The sequence below is a fragment of the Phyllostomus hastatus genome, unplaced genomic scaffold (genome assembly GCF_019186645.2).
Source record: "Phyllostomus hastatus isolate PE091 unplaced genomic scaffold, TTU_PhHast_1.1 phas_contig_209, whole genome shotgun sequence".
NCBI lineage: Eukaryota > Metazoa > Chordata > Mammalia > Chiroptera > Phyllostomidae > Phyllostomus > Phyllostomus hastatus.
Genome location: NW_025333735.1, coordinates 9,633,849 through 9,648,353, shown reverse-complemented (window position 1 = coordinate 9,648,353; position 14,505 = coordinate 9,633,849). Strand labels below are relative to the sequence as shown.

The window sequence follows — 14,505 nt, the reverse complement described above, 5'->3', positions numbered from 1 at the left end:
GTAGATAGTGGTTTCTCAAAACAAACAAACAAACAAACAAACAAAAAACAAAGACAAAAACTAGTATATGTTGGAGAGGTGAGTTTGCACAGGATAAATACCTAGGATATTCAGAGGGAGATGGAAATAAAATATTACATAATCATGGCAAAGAACCAGTTTGGTAACCCTTGATACCACATGGCAGGGGGCCATAGGATCTTGGTTAATGAAATTTTTGGTCTGTTAAATTATTTGAGAATATTTTTTTAGGTAGAACAAAATAAACTATTAATAGCAATTTCATCTTGCAAATATAGAAAGCCTAATTTTAAATCCTAATTAAGTACATTTTCTGCTCAAATCTAATAAAGTTAATCTATTTGTGAATATAAGAAGTAAAGTAATACATAAGTGGTTCAGAAGAGTCTTCTGTGTGTTTGAAGAGTCCACTTGCACAAGCCCATATTCCAGGATGCTACAAAAGGGATTCCTGCGTCAGGAGGGGGCTGAGTGAAATTCTTCCCTGTATTCTCAATGTCTGCCTTCTCACTGTATTTATTGCCTAGAAGTTTTTTTATCGAGATTAGTGTGATTTGTAGAGGAATTTTTAACATCCTTTAGAAGGGAAATGATTTTGTAGTTATTTTAATATAAATCAGTTAAAATTTTTCTTAGTACGATACATCCTTTAATGAAACTGCCACCATTTACACAGCAAATCAGTGATAATTCTGTAACAAAGCAAATTATTCTGAACAAAACTGTTAAAAATAAACTATTAAAATATAAAACCGATTTATTTTTAATAATTTGTTCAGGGTGATTTATTTTTCAAGAAATTTGGTATCTTAGTAAAGTGTATTATTTCTTCCTTGACAGAGAACCTAGAAAAGCTGGATGATGTCAGAACAGGGACTTAGCCAGCCCAGTTCCTAGTGTGCTTGAAGGTACAATAGAATTCCCTTAGGCTGTGTGAGAAGCAAACTACTTCCAGGCTCTTTCACTGGTGTTAAAAATCAAATTAAAACAATAAGCAAATCTGAGTTTTACTTTATAACTTTTCCCATTGCTTATATTTCATTTTCCTGAGGTCTCAAACACTGCATTATTTAAATCACCTATCTTCTTTCATTTCTGCTTTGTACATTAGCCTGCCTTTCAAGCTAACAGTGATATTTCTGATGAGTGATGGCCAAATTCAGCTCCCTCCCTTTGAAGGAGGACCTTTCCTACCTAGATTTGTTCAAAATATAAACAATTATGATTTTCAGTTTTTTTCCCTTTGTAAATTGGTTGTGTGAAAACCTATAGCTTTCACCGTACTTTATTGTTGTCAGTTATATTTTTGCCATATATTTCTCTTGCAAAATAGAGTCATCATGGTTACTTGATTGCTAATGATAGGTTTTCCTTTTGCTGGGGCAGAGAAACAAAGAATGGAGAAATGCTTCTGTATCTCAGTTTACGTGGATAATTCATTAATAATTGCTACATATTATATAAGCTCACTGCCAGATCATAAGTATTTGGTTAGTTATCCAAATTCCAGAATTACAAAGGTAGGCTTTATTTTATTTTTTCTTAATATATTGTTCCCTAGATCTTGATATCGATATCAAAATGCAAAAACCAATATAAGGTTTAATTTCCATTTAAAGGGATATAATTGACTAATTTGAAACAACATAGAAATATATCAAAAATTATAAATTGAAAAGTTATCATAAGTCACAACTAAATTATTCTTCCATTGTATGTTTAAAAGCAAAAAACAGAAATCTGATATAATGTAATGACGTGAAATTCTCATTCAATAGATTGAGGACATAAACAATACGGGAACTGAATCAGCATCAGAGGTAAATAGACATTTACTTTAATGAAACATTCACCTAAAATTATCTGATTCACAAATAATCTTTTAATTAAAACTAAGTTTATATTCTTTTTTGTTATAAATACAGCAGCAACAAAAAGTAGAAAAATATTTTGCAAAGCAGGATCATATTTTTGCACTTTCAAACACTATAGCTTAGATTTCTAAAGGAAAATGTGTTTTTGCTTTCATGGTTAGAAAGAACATAAGTCTCAGTTTGAGATACTCTGCCAAGACTGCATATTTCCTGAACTGTTACTAATAGTTGAGATTGTTGAAAGCTAACAGATTAAAAAGATAATTTTCTTTTCATTATTTGTCTTCTTTCCTCAGAGTTCCTGATTGTTTTGGTTATCACATATTAGTAGAGAGTGCAGTATTATCTGTTACCATGCAGAAATGTTTAACAGTCACAAAAATTTTAGTTATCCCTTTTTATCTAACGGGAAGTTGAAAACCAATCAATTTGATGGTGCGCCTAAAAGTATAGCCATATAAATTGGAAGCAATTTTATTTTAGGGGCATGTGTTACACATTATAACTTTTCACTTTATTTTTGAAAGAAGTTCAGAGATAACAACAGATCATGTAATAGAAGTAATTAAAATACATTAAAAAACATATTTAAGAATGTTTTAATAAGATCAAATGCCAAAGAGCTTGTTTATAATATAAAAATGTTTTGTAAATAACTTGAAAATACTGTTTTTTCTCACTAAATATTAGTTTTACTAAGTATCTTAAAACTTGCATGGAGAGAAAAATCATTAGGAGAAACTTTTTGTGTGTGTTTAAACTGAGTCCAGCCACCATCAGATTGATTCGGAGTGCACTCACACGCACGGTACCTTTTGTGGTAATACTGCACTGACAGCTAAGTTCAGATAATGCCATGCTGTGGTATGCTCCTTGAACCTTATCAGGAATGGATTTGCATGAAACTAATGCATACATAATGACTTTGGAAGAAGTGCTATTTAATAGAAATCTGTAAAAATTATATAAATGTTTGTTCCTCATAACATTAATGGCAAAACAATGAAATTCACCAATGATGGAGGTAAAGTCCCATGAAACCTAAATTTTGATTTGGAAGAACTATGCTAATTATCTATTTTACAAATTAGGAAGGAGATGATTCACTACTTATAACAGTGGTACCTGTCAAGTCACATAAAACATCTGGAAAAATAAAGAATTTTGAGGATCTAGAAAAAGAAAGAGAAAGGATCGAGTGTGAAGAAGATAAAAGAATAAGCTACGAAGAACAACGACGGTCTCTCAAGGAAGCACAGTGTCTTTCACTGGTCATGGTAATATTGTTTTTAAGGAACAAGTCAAAGCAGTTGAGTTGGTTAGCAGTGTTTCCCTCTGTGATTAAAAGATGAGTTTCATGATGTTTTCTTAGGATGATGAACTGGATAACGAGGAAAAAAAAGAATCAATTTCTCCAGGGAAACTGAAACTAACTTTTGAAGAATTAGAAAGGCAAAGACAAGAAAACCGAAGGAAGCAGGCTGAAGAAGAAGCAAGACAACGTTTAGAAGAAGAAAAGCGTGCTTTTGAAGAAGCAAGGAGGCAGATGGTAAAACAAGTAGATATATATATATATACATATACATACATATAAACACATTTATATATAATGATATGTATAATTATATTTGTATATTTCTATATTTAGTTACATAAAACTTACTGTTATCTTTAACGATAATTTATAATTACATATAGATATAAAATAGAAATTATATATAAATGTTATATATAAAACATTTAATATTAGGGAAGGTAGCTGGCTTTAGATAAGGTTCATTCCTAGGAATTCAAAAAGATTTTTCTATGTAAAAGGCTCTGAGCCAGACTGCCTGGATTCAGATATCTACCATTAAAGTGTGTAACTGTGAATAAGTTATTTACCTTTTCTATGTCTTAGTTTCCTCATTCACAAAATTGTGAACATAATTGTGCCTACTTCTTAATTGTTAGGAGTTAATACAGAAAGCAGTTAAAGCAGTATCTGGCATATAGTAAATGCTTTATAATGTTGACTATTATTATATTAATAGAATTATGAATGGAAAGTAAAATTGAAATAAGAAAACACTGATTCAAGATTTAGTATAAGAATTTTAAAATGGCCCTGACCAGTGTGGTTCAGTCAGTTGGGCATCATCTCACAAAGCAAAGGGTCACCAGTAAGATTCCTAGTCAGGGCACATGCCTGGGTTGTGGGTTTGGTCCCCAGTGTGTGTATGTGAGAGGCCACTGATCAATGTCTCTCCCTCACATTGATGTTTCTGTCCATCTCTCCTTCCTTTCTCCATTCTCATAAATAAATAAATTAATTAATTAAAAAATGAAACTTCCGTAATTTTTTCAAGCTTTTAGAATTTCTCAACAACTTTTATTTATGATGTTCTAGGACTCTACCTCTGACATTTTAATTTTCTTGACTATTGTTTGAAAATGTTAGGGAAGAGAGGGAGAAAGAAAGGGAGAGAAACAATTGATGTGGAAGAGACACATTGATCATTTGCCTGTCACCCCCAACTGGGAACCTGACTCACAACGCAGGCTTGTGCCCTGACTAGGACGAGAACCAGCAACCTTTCACTTTGTGGGATGACACTCAACCCACTGAGCCACACCAGTCAGGGTAACACCTACAAATTTTAGATATCATTGGTAGTAAGTTTAATGAACTGAAATAGAAATATCACCAAGTAATCAAATTATAAATTTTTAAAAATATATTTTATTGATTATGCTATTATAGCTGTCCCACTTTTCCCCCCTTTGCTCCTCTCCACCCAGTGCCCCCCTTCCCTCTAGCAATGCCCCCTGTTAGTTCATGTCCATGGGTCATGCATATAAGTCCTTTGGTTACTCTATTTCCTATACTGTTCTTAACTTCCCCCTTTCTATTTTGAACCCACTGATTTGTGCTTCTTAATCCCTGCACATTTTCCCCCATTCTCCTCCACCTCTTCCCGACTGATAACCCTCCAAATGATCTCCATATCTAGGATTCTGTTCCTGTTCCGTTTGTTCACTTTCTTTGTTGTTTGGATTCAATTATTAATAGTTGTGAATATATTGCCATTTTATTGTTCATTGTTTTGATCTTCTTATATACTTCCCCTTAGCATTTCATATACTAATGGCTTGGTGATGAACTCCTTTAGTTTTACCTTATCTGGGAAGCACTTTATCTGCCCTTCAATTCTAAATGATAGCTTTGCTGGATAGAGTAATCTTGGATGTAGGTCCTTGCTTTTCATCACTTTGAATATTCTTACCAGTCCCTTCTAGCCTGCAGAGTTTCTTTTGAGAAATTAGCTGACAGTCTTATATGAACTCCTTGGTAGGTAACTCTGTGCTCTTCTCTTGCTCTTTTTAAGATTCTCTCTTTTTAACTTTTGGCATTTTAATTATGATGTGTCTTGGTGTGGGCCTCTTTGGGTCCATCTTGTTTGGGATTCTCTGTGCTTCCTGGCCTTGCATGTCTATTTCCTTCACCAAATTAAGGAAGTTTTCTTTCATTACTTTTTTCAGATAAGTTTTCAATTTCTTGCTCTTCCTCTTCTCCTTTTGGCACCCCTATGATTTAAATGTTGATACCTTTAAAGATGTCCTAAGCCTCTCCTCATTGTTTTTTAATTGTTTTTTCTTGCTGTTCTAGTTGAATGCTTTTTCCTTCCTTGTGTTGTTCCAAGTCGATTTGATTCTTGACTTCATCCCCTCCACTGTTGGTTCCTTGTAGATTTTTATTTCACTTAATGTAACCTTCACTTCTGCCAGGCTCTTTTTTTATGCTCTTATAGTACCCAGTGAGTTCCTGGAACATCCTCATAACCAGTGTTTTGAATTGTGCATCTGATAGATTGTTTATCTCCATTTCATTTAGTTCTTTTTCTGGAGTTTTGTTCTGTTCTTTCATTTGGGCCATATTTTTTTTTTCTCATTTTGGCAGCCTCCCTGTGTTTGTTTCTATGTATTTGGTGGAACTGCTCGTCTCCCTGTCTTAGCAGTGTGGCCTACTGTAGAAAAGCACACCTGTTAAATTGTATTCGGTGGAACCTTAGGTTATCGCCAGGATGGGGTAACCTGTGTTACTGCTCTGTTGTTCTGTGTTGTGGAGAACTCAGTGAGAAGACAGTGCTGCTGCCTGGCCTCTGGAGTTTTGCCAGGAGGAAGCTGTCTCCCAGCATTCACACTTCACTTTCTCCCTGTGTGCCACTGGTGCCCTTCCAGCTGTTGCACTGGTGCTGAATCCCAGAGGAGGTGGGTCTACGTGAGTCCTAAGTCCATTGTGGGCCCTTTAAGAGGAGTCTCTTGAGAATCCCACAGTGTCTACCACTACCCCAACCACCACTGGTTTTTACAGCCAGAAGTTATGAGGACCTATCTTCCTGGCACTGGAACCCTGGGCTTGGTGGTCTGGTTTTGGGGCTGGGATCCATTGCTCCCGAGGTATCCTTCCCATTTTTTATCTACTGCATGTGGATGTGGGACTGCCTATTCCCATTTTTGCACCTCTCTGCACCACTATGCATCTCTATGCCTTTCTGTACCTCTCCACATCTCTGCCCCTCCTACCTGTTTAGATGAATGTGGCTTCTTTAAATCCCTGGCTGTCAGACTTCCACACAACTCAATTTTTTGACAATTCTGGGTGATACTTGTTTTGCCGTCTAGTTGCATTTTTTTTTTTGCTTTAGTTGTTCATGGAGGCAAGGCATATTTATCTACACCTCCATCATGACCAGAAGTCAAATGATAAATTTTAATGAATATTTTATTAATTTAATATTAAATTAGAATTTTAATTATGAAATTGTAAAATTTGAATTTTGTATAAAATTGTTCCAGGTAAAAATCTTTAATCTGGTTAGTATAGTGAAAAGTACCATAGTTCATAATAAAAGATTCATGAAAATTATAAAGTAAGAACTTTATTTTACTACCCAAGAGACTCTGTATAGGTAAATTTGAACGTCAATTTAAGTATACAAACACGTGTTATATTGTTCTGGGAAAGCTAATGTTTAATAACTCTTAAATGATCCCTTAAAAAGTTTAAATGTTTCATCTGATTTATTTAAAAATTTGACTTGCTTGAGAATTTTTATTTCACTTGAATTTATATTTATTTGGAATTTCTCCAACTTCGAATATGTTATCATGTAAGATCTTATATAAGAAGGGAATTTAATCAAGTATGTTAAGGGCAAAGAAACGTTCCTGTGTGAGGTGGCTGATTCTGTGCCTTTTGTTTGATAATTCATTCCTGTCTTTGATGAATCCCAGTTTTCAGTAGTGAGTTGTTTCTTGTCCAGGTAAATGAAGAGGAAGAAAACCAAGACTCAGGAAAAATTTTTAAAGGGTACCGCCCTGGTAAACTCAAACTCAGTTTTGAAGAAATGGAAAGACAAAGGAGAGAAGATGAAAAAAGGAAAGCAGAAGAAGAGGCCAGAAGGAGAATAGAGGAAGAAAAGAGAGCATTTGCTGAAGCAAGGAGAAGCATGGTAAGACGGAATGTAACCAGCCAATTCCATTAGGATTAACTCAGGTTTTTAGACTATGTTAAGAGAAACTATGAAACTTTGGGGTACACCCTATTACTTCTGAAATCTGTGCCAGGAGGAGGGATGTCAAATAAGTTTAAAAATCTGGGCACAACACCTGTCAGTTAAATGGGTTTGCTTGAATGTAGTGTTGAGAAGGTTCTGATTAAATCGTTATGCCTGGCATAGAGGGGTGAGTATTGTCTTCCTTCTCTGCGAAGGCATGTTTTCCAGAACTAAGTATTTAAAATGAAGTTTCCTACTCCTACCTTTCCTTCCCTCCTCTCCAATCTCCCCTCCCTCCCTTCCTTCCTCTCTTTTCAGTTTTCATCCCATCCAGTATACAGTAAATGACCAAAGCCATTTCATCCTAATTCTTTAACTCCAAAATGCTCACCCATCACCACCGGATGTTACTACCAAAATTAACTCTCACGAAGTTATGCTTCTTATACCATTTTAACATTTGTAAAATATACAGTTACCTGACAAACTATTTTCTAGAAAGTTGACATGTGAACATTGCATCTCCTTAAAACACTTTAATTGGCTTCAGTAACCTAGCTTTCTTCCTATGTCTGGGTGAGCTTCTGATAGATATATCAATGTGTTTATTTGGCTTCATTACCCATCTAGATATGCAAATCAGAAACTTTGGAGCCTTAAACACTTCCACCTTTTCATTCATGCCTCACCCCCAGTCTTTCACTAAGTCTCATTTACTCTACCTCCTAAATCACTCTAAGAATATGTCAGTTTTTCCTCACTTCCCCCTTCCACCACTGTAATCCATGTTACTATTATCCCTTGCCTTGGGCCAAATCCTAATTAACTTGCTTTGTTGCCTATTATACATTCTTCCCTGTAAAGCTAGGACTGATCTTTCTTCCACCTCTGCCCACTGCTCTTTTTAAATCCTCACCTGAGGATATGTTTATTGATTTTAGAAATTGAGGAAGGGAGAGAGAGAAACATGGTTGTGAGAGAGAAATATTGATCTGTTTCCTCAGGTATGTATCCCGACCAGGGATTGAACCTGCAATTTAGGCATGTGCCTGACTGAGAATCAAACCCGCACACTTTTGGTGTACGGAATGATGCTCCAACTAACTGAGTCACCTAGGCAGTGCAGGAGTAACCTTAAAAAAAAAAAAAAGTAAATTTAAGCATGTTAAAATCTTTCCACTTTCCTTGAGCAAAAATACAACTTTTTAAAGCAAGTTTCTTTTTCATCTTGTCCTACTATATTTCTTGTTTCATTTCTGGATTATTCTTTAATTTGCCAGACATACTAAATTTCTTTCCAGTTCTTCCAAATGCTATGCTCTTGTAAATGCTGTGTGAAGCATGTCCCTCTGACTTTTTCTTATGCTCTGCTATCTGCTATTCACATATTCCATCTTCTTTGGGAAGCTTTTCCTGCTAACACAAGTTCCAGAGAGATGTTCCTTTTATGTGTTCTTAAAACCTTTAGGATTCTCCCGGCACAACACAGATGCTGTATTGTTGTTGCTCAGGGTCGTCTCTCAGTGAGGCTGAGACAGTTCATCAAGCATGGAGAATAATGCATTCCAGCATAAAAAACTTCCTATAAATTTTTGCGGAACAAGTGATAAAGTGATACTAAAGCTGTCTTATGTGTATTATAGGTAATCCTTGCTTCACAACTGGTTTCTAAACAAAACCCCTGCAAACACTGTGAAAGCACTTAATCTTTGTAGAATGAGCAGGCTCAGAAGTAAGGAGTAAGCAAGTGAGAAGTAGCTGTGAGGATCAGGAGATCTAATCCTGGGGGCAGATTTTTAAGCCAAAACTGAATTTTTACCATGATTCACTAGTGGAACAGTGCAGGGAAGAAAAACTGTATTGAACCAAGTCTAGTTTCCTAGAGATAGGTCTATATCAGGGAAGAAAAGATAAATTTTTCCCTTTATTTATATTGTGTTCTTATCCAGGGCCAAGAATCATGTTAAATTATGGATCAGTTAGTTCATATATCAATAAACATTTTTTTGGCAATCTTTGGAGTATAATACTATATAAACTTTGTTTCTGAGTTGAACTGGTTCTTTGGTGAAGAACTTTGCCTCTCTCATGATAAAATGTATTTCATTTCAAGTCAACGATTTCAAAGCATAATTTCTAATTGCGATTTAGAGATTGCCTATATACAGGGAATGATAATGTAACAATAAAACTGCCATTTTATTATTACCATGGTGTCAGGCACACTGCTGTTTCCAAACTTTATTTAGTTCTCACAACAACTCTGTGGAAGTTGTTGCAGATTAGTAAATTCAGCCTTGAATTTACTAGGCTAGATAACTTGCTCAAGATCACCTCTAAATGGCAGCAGTCCAGTGATTACCAGAGGGAAAAGGGGGTGGGGGCAGGTAGGAGAGGGCATAGGAGGGATAAATGGTGATGGAAGGAAACTTGACAGGGTATAATGAACATACAATATACAGATGGTACATTGTAGAATTGTACCCCTAAAATCTATGATTTCATTAACCAATGTCACCCCAATAAATTAAATTTTAAAGGTTTTTTTCTGAAAAAAAAAAAGGCAGACAAGAAATTCATTAAATTATTTAAGAAGTTTAAATCATTATTTATAATTTTATTATAGAAATACTCGAGTTTTGAGTCCCACCTTTGCCTCTTAGTTATTTGTGTTAACTTAGAACAAGTTACTTTTTAGTGCCTCAGTTTCTGTAAAATGGGGATGTTAATAATTCCTATTTCGTAGGGTTACAGGATAAAATAAGTCAACACATGTAAAGTGCTTAGAATTGTACCTGGAAAATCTAAGTATTAACTATTACTATTGATTTTTTAATTAGCCTGAATGTAAATATATCAGTACGATAAAGTCATAGCATTGAGTGGTTTTTCCCTGATTATGAAGGGATCATGATGGGTTATCTAATTCATTCAGACAAAATGTGACTGAACTGATATGCTCTATTTTAATTACCAGAGGTCCATTTTAATCTAATGAAAAAGTGTTCACTATTAGAAAATCTTAATGTTTAATTCAAATTATCCATAGTACAAAATTAAAGTATTGGCTATTTCTTTGTATTCATTGGAATGGAGAATAGATAGTCATCATTTCCTCTGGAATCACAAAATACACTAGTCTTCAATTTTCTAATTCCTCCCTTGTTTACTGTTTCATACTTTTGAAGAGAATTTAGGTCTCCTGGTTTTTAGTTCAATGAGAAACCTTTGTATTCCAGTAATCACAGTTCCTACAAAACATTCCCTTTTTGATATGTATAATTCTGGCAAGAGTGATAAAAGAATTATTTCAAATAGGTAGTAGATGATGACTCCCCAGAGATGTATAAAACAATCTCTCAAGAATCTCTTACACCGGGAAAACTGGAAATTAATTTTGAAAAATTATTAAAACAAAAAATGGAAGAAGAAAAACGACGAACAGAAGAGGAACGGAAGCATAAGCTAGAAATGGAAAAACAGGAATTTGAACAACTGAGACAAGAAATGGGAGAGGTAAGATTTTAAAAAAATATCCATTGGTATTCCACAAATGTTCATTAATCTAAGTGTTTTACATGTATTACCTTACAACAGTTTTGTTAGTATTATTCACCTAAAGGACATGCAACATATTCAAATTAGGCACTTGATACAAGTTTCAACATAGTTATATGCACTTTCTAGCCTGCCATAACTGTACTTTCTTGCTAGTTTAAAAAATATAGAAGATTGCACATGACTGAGACATTACTACAGTACCTTAATACATATTCCTACAGACCTTACAATTATCTGTGGTTATGGCGTGATTGAGCACTGTTGTTCTAGAGCAGTGATTTTCAACATTCTGCATCTCATGGCATACATAAACTGACTAAAATTATGTAGCACACCAAAAATCTGTATTTTTGCTGATTTGACAAAAGCAGGAATAATTTGGATTCATTCATACCGGCTGGCTGTTGTCATTTTTTAATTTGACAATCTGAGAGAAAAGAGGTCCGTGCTTGACTAGTCAGGTATTGCAAAAGTTTTAGCATATGTGCTGCTGAAGCGAGCACAGGTATTGCAAGTTTTAAAAATTGTGGCACACCGCTTGCAAATTGCTGTTTCAGAGTACTTAATATACTCATTGGAGTACTTAACATAGCCATACTTGCTACTATCTTTGAAACAAATAGAATTAAACTGTTCAATTTAATCAAAATGAGATGAAACTAGAGAAGTACCATGGATACTAATAGGAACTTCAGTTTGGCAAGTCTGTGAATGATTTTATTTTATTAAAGACAGAACTTTGATGCTGTTACATATTTTAGTATGACTTCTCTAGTATTGAAATGAAACACACACACACTGTACAGGGCCCTCTGCATGGGCATACAACTTGTGCCCTCCCAGGACCCCATGCTCAGAAGGGTCGTGCTTAGTGGTTTAATGCTCTCAGGTTGCCATCTTGATATGTTTAATACCTTTATTTTTGAACTTGTGTCATGCTTAGTGGTTTAATGCTCTCAGGTTGCCATCTTGATATGTTTAATACCTTTATTTTTGAACTTGTGTTAAGTGAAAGCTGATTGGTCAGTGGAGCATGTGCTTGAGCCTTGGAGCCTTGGCTCAAACACATATCCTGCTGTCTACCTGCCTCCCCAGGCTGGGTTCTCAGTAGCCCTCTTCCCACCTCCTGATGCCCCCAAGGTTCTTTCTCCTTTCCACCCTGGATGCTACAGCCCTCCACCTGGACAGCCAACCAGATGCATAGGAAGGAGGGAGGAGGCTAGCATTACACCGTCTCCCTTGGCCACTAGTGGAAGGAGTGGGGGTTGGCAGCAACACAAGCAGAGTTGGGGAACAGCACACTGCCTGACTTGGGGCAAGGGGAGCAGTGGCTGTCCCAGCCTGACTAGCAGTGACATGGTATGCTTGGCAGGTGATTTGGTGGGAACCTTGCCAACTCTTGATCTAGGAACTGGGTGGATTGCAGAGGTTGCAATCTCTTAGAAGCTTCCCCTTTGTCATGGGTTGCAGCATTAGGCTAGTGAAGATACTTACTTCCTTGCCCTCACTGACCAAGAGACTGTAAGTGCTGTATAAATATACAGGTAATAATAAAATATAAATATGCTGTAGGAAAAATTCCAAGGTCTAGCCTTAGAAACATAATTGCATTTATTTTATAAAGGAAGTTGAAAATTGTCTAGAAGAATTTCTAAATTAGAGTGTATTTTAGTATATTATTGAGATGTAATCTGTATAGGGGTGGGTAAAAGATTTACAATTGTATAGAAAATAATAAATAATAATACAAGAATAAACTCTGGCAGAATGTAACTGTCACACATTCTGATGCTATTGAGTGACTTACCCCACTATGTCTGGCAATTTTCCAGCAAGTAGCACACCAAGATCACCTAGACTGTAGCTTAGTACAATCATTTTGATCAGAATGATTTGGGGAACCATTGTGATATGCTGTATATCATAAACTTGTTAGTTTCTGGGATTTTAAGGGTTGCTTGTTTTTACAGTTACATGAAAAAGTCATTTAAGTGTAAAGGTAGTATTAAACTGTTCCTCCCCACCTCGGTTGAACCAAGAAAATAACTCATGTCACGTCATCCACTGGGATTACCGGCCCCCTGCTTTTCCCCCTCAACCTAGAACTCTAGGTCTTCCCCAGGAAAAGTATACCAGGAATAATTGCAGTATTTCACCACTCAGGGAGATTAGGGTTTAGTGTAAGTATAAAAAAAAGTAGTAATAACAGATTGTGATAAGCCAAGGGAGAGGAACCTGAATAAGAGGTATTCAAGATAAAATGGTATAAAAAATTAGATCCTAATTTTGGTTGACTCCTTTTCTATCTTGGCAAAATATAAAATTGAGAATACAAGTGATATGTAGCGAAGTTGTAGGGATTTTTAACCAGACTATATCTGTAGAAGTGGTTAATTCAATTAACTTGAGTATTAAGAAGAGTAATATATAACTTTATTAGGCTATCATCAAATATAAGACAGGAAGAACTTTAGAGACTCTGATCCTATAGAGATTAAAAAACCCTGTACAGTGGGTAAAGTGATTAAAGAGGCTGCACAGTATGAGTGACAGAACTAGAACTTTTGTCTCCTAGCCCAGTGTTCTTTCAATTGCATTTCTTCACCTACCCCTACAATTGCTACTAAGGGCTAATTTTGATATGCGTATTTTAAGTTTAGCAGGTTACAATGAAATGTAAAATGAGGTTTTAAGCCACACTCTCTAATTAAAAATATTTTAAATTAAATAAGATCTTACCTAAAGTCTTACGTTTGTGGCATTTTAATTAGTAAATGTAGGTATTGTGTTTAGGGAGGTTACTTAACCTTTATTTTTTGTTTCAAATAGGAAATGGTGAACACTTTTGGGATGGTTTATTGTACAAACTAATTTTCTAGTATTTAATATATATATCATTTTTTTGAAGGAAGAGGAAGAAAATGAAACCTTTGAATTGAGCAAGGAATATGAAGAACTAATCAAATTGAAAAGGAGTGGCTCTATTCAAGCTAAAAATCTAAAAAGCAAGTTTGAAAAAATTGGACAATTGTCTGAAAAAGAAATACAGAAAAAGATAGAAGAAGAACGAGCAAGAAGGAGAGCCATTGATCTTGAAATTAAACAGCGAGAGGCAGAAAACTTTCATGAGGTATTCTATTTTACACTTAACGTAGTCATGGTACAGTAATGATAATGACAACAAAAATAACATTGACTTTGAAATAAGTTTTGGTACTTAAAGTTAACCATAGGTGTATGTAATAATTTGGGAAATTAGCAAAGGCACATTAAGATCTTGAGAGACTGAAATATTTCCCCATTTTAGCATCATTTCAGACTTTTATTAGAATTACAGACAACAGTGAACGCCAAATGTTTCGCTCCAGGAAAAAAAAAAGTTCAAAAGTATTTACTGGACCCTGGCTGGTGTGTGGCTCAGTGGATTAAATGCCAGCCTTTGAACCAAAGGGTTGCCAGTTCAATTCCCACTCAGAGCACATGCCTGGGTTGTGGGCCAGGCCTCTGGT

The 14,505-nt window shown here is 35.3% G+C and overlaps 1 protein-coding gene across 8 annotated transcripts in view; it reads left to right on the top strand.

Moving 5' to 3' along the window:
• The window catches only part of NEXN (nexilin F-actin binding protein), a 46,452-nt gene that overhangs the window by 26,543 nt on the left and 5,404 nt on the right, over positions 1-14,505 (top strand). For 7 of the 8 annotated variants that reach the window (XM_045835601.1, XM_045835605.1, XM_045835607.1 and 4 more), the window contains 6 exons: positions 1,800-1,841; positions 2,987-3,172; positions 3,268-3,444; positions 7,202-7,390; positions 10,754-10,951; positions 13,905-14,126. In XM_045835601.1, coding sequence (XP_045691557.1) covers positions 1,800-1,841; positions 2,987-3,172; positions 3,268-3,444; positions 7,202-7,390; positions 10,754-10,951; positions 13,905-14,126 — 1,014 coding nt within the window. The remainder of the gene's footprint in view (positions 1-1,799; positions 1,842-2,986; positions 3,173-3,267; positions 3,445-7,201; positions 7,391-10,753; positions 10,952-13,904; positions 14,127-14,505) is intronic. The other variant, XM_045835606.1, reaches the window with a different exon arrangement.